The 5,616-nt window shown below is 52.2% G+C and overlaps 1 protein-coding gene across 1 annotated transcript; it reads left to right on the top strand.

Annotated features, from left to right (window-relative positions):
• Positions 1–6: 6 nt before the first annotated feature.
• MCL1 (MCL1, BCL2 family apoptosis regulator) lies at positions 7–5,236 on the top strand. The gene is made up of 4 exons (XM_026079149.1): positions 7–232; positions 2,519–2,766; positions 3,309–3,421; positions 3,640–5,236. The coding sequence occupies exons 1-4, from the start codon at positions 160–162 to the stop codon at positions 3,719–3,721; spliced, it is 516 nt and encodes a 171-aa protein (XP_025934934.1). The 5' UTR covers positions 7–159; the 3' UTR covers positions 3,722–5,236.
• Positions 5,237–5,616: the final 380 nt, after the last annotated feature.

Genomic DNA, 5,616 nt, shown 5'->3' on the forward strand with positions numbered 1-5,616 from the left:
GCCTCGGAGCCCGGCGTCGACGAGCTGCGCCAGGACTCGCTGGAGCTCATCGGCCGCTACCTGCGGGAGGCGGCGGGCGAAGCCGAGCCCGGCGCCAAGAAGCTCTTCCCGGGGCTGCTAGGCGGCCCGGGTAGGCCCGGCGGGGCGGGCGACGGCGTCATGGAGAAGGCGCTGGAGACGCTGCGGCGGGTCGGCAACGGCGTCATGCAGAAGCACGAGCTCGCCTTCCAAGGTGGGCGCCGCCGCCGGGGCTGGGCGAGGCCGGGGGCCGGGCCCGGCCTTCCCTTGGGGCCTGGCCGCCCCCTCGGGGGGGGGGGTTGTGGGGCTTCTGGCCCCGTCTGCCTCCCTCCGGAGGGTCCTGGGGGTGTCGGGGCCTCGCGGAGGGGTGGGCAGGGGGGTTGTGGGCCCCGGGCTTTGGCCTGAGCTTGGCTCCCTTCCCTAAGGAAGGCGCCCTGAGTGTTTGGGGAACCCCCCCAGGCTGCGGAGGGGGTGGGCAGGGGGGTTGTGGGCCCCGGGCCTTGGTCCAGGCCCGGCCCTCCTGCTGAGGCCAGGCCCTCACCCCTTTTGCGGGGGGGGTTGTGGGCCCCAGGCCTTGGTCTGGACCCTCTCCTGGTCCCTGGGTTTTTGGGGGCTGGTCCCCACCCCTCTGGGGGGGGGGCAGGGGGGTTGTGGGCCTTGGGTCTTGGTCTGGTCTGTTCCCCCTCCCTGTGGAGGGCTCTGGGGGGTGTTTGGGGCCTGGTCCCCACCCCTGCGGAAGGGGGACAGGGGGGTTGTGGACCCCACGCCTTTGTCTGGGCCTGGTGCGCGTGTGGGCCTGGCCTGTGTGGGGCCCTCGAGGTGGGTGGGCATTGGCTCGGCCCCATGGGCTGCAGGCAGCTGCGTGGTGGGGACTGGGGGAGGCCTGGGCCTGAGCCAGCTCTTGCAGCTGGAGTGAGGCTGCTGAGCCCCCTGCACCGCGGGGTGGCTGAGCCCCTGCCTGGATTGGTGCTGGGATGGGCTGTGGTTTGGGTCTGGAGGGAGTTAAAGCAGCTGAAGAGCGATTAAAAAATGAAACTGAACTTTGCTCGCTTGGGAGGGGGAAGAACCAGTGGTAACGTGTGCAGAGCAGATAATCTGGTTACAGATTAGCCGCAGTTCCTCCTCGTGTCCTGCTTTGATCAGTATGACCATATGCAAATAACCCCAAGTGTCCAAAGATTAGTTAGCCCAGGAGTTTCGGCTCCTGGTCCCCCTGCCTAGGAAAGGCTGTAGTTTGTTGGGGAGAAGTTCTGCTGAATAACATGGTTGGGTTATAGCTATTTTAGTGTATTACACCCACTTCTGATTAGTCTTAAAATAGCCACAGAAACTTGAACACCAGAGCCTGGCCTTGGATGAGCAGGTGTCTCTCTGCTGATGACTAGAAACTGCAGATTTGAGTGTCCTGGAAACTCAGACTGGAAGTGAGAATGGACTGTTTTGACCTGGTTTTGTGTAACACCCAAATGAACAGTTTTGGGACTAGCTTGAGTGGTGGGAGCCTTCAGGGGATGAACTCCCAGCTTCAGACCTCTTGCTGGGAATGCATTTTGCAAGTTTAGCAGCCGCAAGTACGTGTGGTCTTGAATTGAGAAGCTGCCCAGCACAAAAGGGTAGTGGCTGTATTTCCTCCTTAGCCAGCATATGGCGAAATGCCTTCCTCTTCAGAGGAGGATATTCCAGTTCTTAAATTCTTTCTCACATGCCTAATTATGCTGCTGTGAAAAATTGTGGGCTTAATTACACAAAGCTGCGTGTGCAATGTGGAAAAAGCCCTGCTTGAGAAGAGCATTCAGGTCAATGCTAATATGTGAGGCTGCTTTAAAGTTAGTTAACTTTGTGTATGCAGAAAAGGAACTGGCTTTAGGAAAGCTTCCTGTTGGTTTGAGCAATGCCTTTCGGTTTCATAAAGGCTTGTCTTGTTTGCTTATTCATGAGGGGCCACTGTAGGTCAAACTGGGGAGCCTTGTTGTTCCAGTCACTAAAAGCAGATTAATAAAATAGTGGGACATCTGCTTTGCGGTGGGTACTTGTCTTTTATCTTGGCTCAGGGCGAGCGCAGGCTTGTGCCATGCTATGAGCTGACTCTTGTGTTGTCCTTGTGACCTGGTGGGGCTTTAAAGCCTGGGTGAGACATGGAGGTGTGGTGTGTGCAAAGATGGCAGCTGTAACCGAGATGGGGAGGAAGGAACTAGAAGTGGGTTAGTGGCTGTTTTGCCTTGCAGGGGTGAGTGTATGCAGCAGAGCCCTTCAAAAAAGTGTGCAGCCACTTGCTCTTTCTCTAATAGTTTGCAGTGACTTTGTTAAGGCTTTGGGGCTTCGTGTGGAAGCTGTACCTTCTCACGGGGGACAATGTGTACTTCCTAACTGGTTCTGGAGCAGGTATTTCAGAGGATATAGTAGAAGGTAGGAAGTGCCTGTGGGTTTTCCAGTATGGTGGGACTCAAAAGGGGAACTCGCTCCAGTGTGTGCTTGTTTCTAAAATGAGTATCTCTTACAGGAATGCTGCGGAAGCTGGAAATCAAGAAGGAGGAAGACCTGCAGTCAGTGTGTGAGGTGGCAGCCCATGTTTTCAGTGATGGAGTAACAAACTGGGGCAGAGTTGTGACACTCATCTCATTTGGTGCCTTTGTTGCAAAACACCTGAAAAGCATAAACCAGGAGAAGTGCATCAGTTCATTAGCAAGGATCATCACAGATGCTCTTGTCTCATCTAAACGAGAGTGGCTGATGAGCCAAGGAGGCTGGGTGAGTCACTGCCTGTCCTGAACAGTACATTCCTTTTATAACAATTCAATATTTTCCTATTTCCGTGACCAAACTGGAGACAACCATGTGTCAGTGGAGCACAGAGGATGAGTCACGGCTCCAGTTAAAACCACTGTCTGAAATGCCTAGCCAGAGCTGTGGCATTTCAGTAGCTCCCTGTGTTGAACTGCTTTGAGCAGGCTTGACCTAGAGACTTGCCTGCTCCCTGGCAAAGTGAGGAGGTAGCAATATTCCCAAAGTAAAGATGGGAGAGCCAGATCGTGGGTGTACTGAGCTGGGTGAAGCTGACCACAGCCACTTTGGTACTGGCTCCCCATTTCTGCCTCTGCTAGGTGGGCTCAGAGTGGACTGGCTCCTGTCACGAGCCTGTCGGAGCACGATTAGCGTTGCTGCTAGGCAGACTGTATCCGAGTCTGCTTGGAGGGGGGAGTTCCTCGCTTCAGGAAAGCGAAAAGGCTTTCATGTGGTCCTGCTGAAGAAATGTGGCTGGCAGGAAGAATGACTCTCCTTCTTTTTCCTAGGAGGGCTTTGTTGACTTCTTCCGAGTAGAGGACCTAGAAGGAAGCATCCGGAATGTACTGATGGCTTTTGCAGGAGTTGCTGGACTGGGAGCAAGCTTGGCCTACATGATACGGTGAGCCATGGCGTGCTGTAGAATGACAAAACTCTAAGCAGGCTGGCTCTGTTTGGAGCTAGTAAGCTGATCACTTCCTCCTGTGAGTACTTATGAAGCTGTGCTTGAGTGACCCAAGGAGAACATCTAGGCATCCCCTGAGCAATTCTTTCCTAAGAAAGAAGGTGTGATCCAGTCAGATTGTGGGTACCAACGAGGATTTATTGCTTTGGGAACAGAAATGAAGAATCCATGTTCTGCTTCCTTCAAGAGCATCACGAAAGAAAGCTAAAGTGGACTGCTTCAAAGTTTTATCCCTGAGGGAACAGATCTGCTTAGCAAGCCAGTGAGCACCAGCAGCTTTTGTCCTGGACTGAAGCCTCCTAGGTTTGGCATGGTGGCTGCGTGTGGAGTGGATGTTTCAGAGTTGTGATTGTAGGTTTCTGGAAATAGCGTCTTCTGCTGCCATTGTCCTGCCTAAACTTGTGGCTTTTTCTTTTTACTGGAATAGAAGCATTAAATGCCAGGTGTTCTGCAGACCTGTGGCTATTCCCAGGTGTGCTAGTGAGCAGATGTTAAACCGTTGCTGACTCTGCATACATTCCATCCTCAGTCGGGGGTAGAGCTGAGCTGAAGGTTGAGATGTGACCCACTGCCAGGACGGCAGGACCCGGAGCCTGCGGAAAGGCTCGGCCCTGCTGTCGGCTGTCTCAGTAGCCTGTGTAAATTGTCCCCTCTCTTCCAGCAGGGCTTTTTTAACCAGGTCACTGAACAGACCCGGGTTAGAGCAGTCAGACAAACAATTGCGACAGCCATCAGCACTCAGGGGTGCAAACCTCTGGGGAGGGGCGAAGGGGGAAGCAGGGAGGGGTGGGTTGGGGGTGGTAACCACAGCCAGCTGCAGCTGATCCAGGTTAGTTTGTCTGACTGATCTTGGCTACACTGATGTGACTCGCCAACACATGCAGTTTAAAAATAGGGAGTACATTTGTAAGTATGTAAAACTTTACGTGGGGTGGGGAGGCTGTAAAGAGAACCTTGTAAATATCTATAAATCTGTAGAATATGTACATTTTTTACAGAGATAAAGATGCAAAAAGGGGGCTTTTGAATGTGGCGGAAATCACCTGCGGGTGTGCCATACTTCATTCCCGATGCGAAGCAGTAGCATTTTTGTGGCAAAGCCTTCTCCTGCCTTGACTTCAAGCAAGCCTTTCTCTAATGTACTCTAGCAAAATTGCCAAGGAAGTGTAGCAAGGATCAGTGGCCTGGTGGAATTTTATTGTGCCCGTGGCTTGCTGGCAACAGTTCTTGTTTTCTGTTTGTTTTTAATCTTTTTGGTTATTCTAGCTCTTCTAGTGGGTGGGGATTGTGGAAGTTGGTATCAGTTACTTCCTTTTCTTCGCTTTATTTTGATCCTTTAAGACATGAATCAAATGAAGCTAATATTTGAATGTAAACATTCTGGAGCAGAATAAAACTGCTTGGATTGGATCTGCAGTTAGTACGAGTCCGTCAATGCCATATGCTGAGTTCAATCCTCCAGTGCCTAGTTGGAAGTGTTACTTCTAGGTGGACTTGCAGTGTTCTGCTATTTTGTGCACTCAAACTGAGGGAATCAGTTGGTTTTTATTTTATTTTTTTTTTGTGGAAGCCTTCTCCTGTGAAATCAGGTCCCAGCATGACTAGAAACATACATCCTCACTGTACTTGATCTCCAGACTGAATGATGCCTAATGTAAACTCAAGYGGAGAGCTTAAAGATGGTGCTATTGTCAGGCCTGCTTGTTTTCCAAACAAGCACTTAGTTTTGTCAATAAATGTCTTTGTTCTCAATCCTCCAGTATAAAACTCACTATTTCCTGTAACTAGATGCTGATGCACTAAATGGTCCTGCTCTGCCTTGCTCGTACTTCCTCTGGTGTAGGCCTGCACGGTTAGCATGAACTGTCCTGGGGTGCTCTGTAGCCTGTTGGTTATTCAAAAGCTTGTGGGCTGTGGACAACTGCTCGAGGTGTCTTCTCTCGCCCCTCAGCGTGCTCTGATGCTGCTCCATGCCGAGAAGCTGTTCTGCTTTAAGCTGTGCCCTTGCGTGGGTGGGGAGGTCTGAGACAACTTCTGCTGATCAGTGCAGCATATGCAAACTCTCCCAAGCTGCCCTGCGAGGCGCTGCGGGTTTCTAGATACCCGCTGTGCTCTGCCACAGCTTGTCCCMC

This window comes from Apteryx rowi, unplaced genomic scaffold (assembly GCF_003343035.1).
Source record: "Apteryx rowi isolate R43461 unplaced genomic scaffold, aptRow1 scaffold_492, whole genome shotgun sequence".
In the NCBI taxonomy this organism is placed as follows: domain Eukaryota; kingdom Metazoa; phylum Chordata; class Aves; order Apterygiformes; family Apterygidae; genus Apteryx; species Apteryx rowi.

Coding starts and splice junctions, on each gene's coding strand:
- MCL1 (XM_026079149.1), top strand. CDS start 160: ATGGAGAAGGCGCTGGAGACGCTGCGGCGGGTCGGCAACGGCGTCATG. Junction 233..2,518: donor GCACGAGCTCGCCTTCCAAG/GTGGGCGCCGCC, acceptor TATCTCTTACAG/GAATGCTGCGGAAGCTGGAA. Junction 3,422..3,639: donor AGCTTGGCCTACATGATACG/GTGAGCCATGGC, acceptor CTTTGGGAACAG/AAATGAAGAATCCATGTTCT.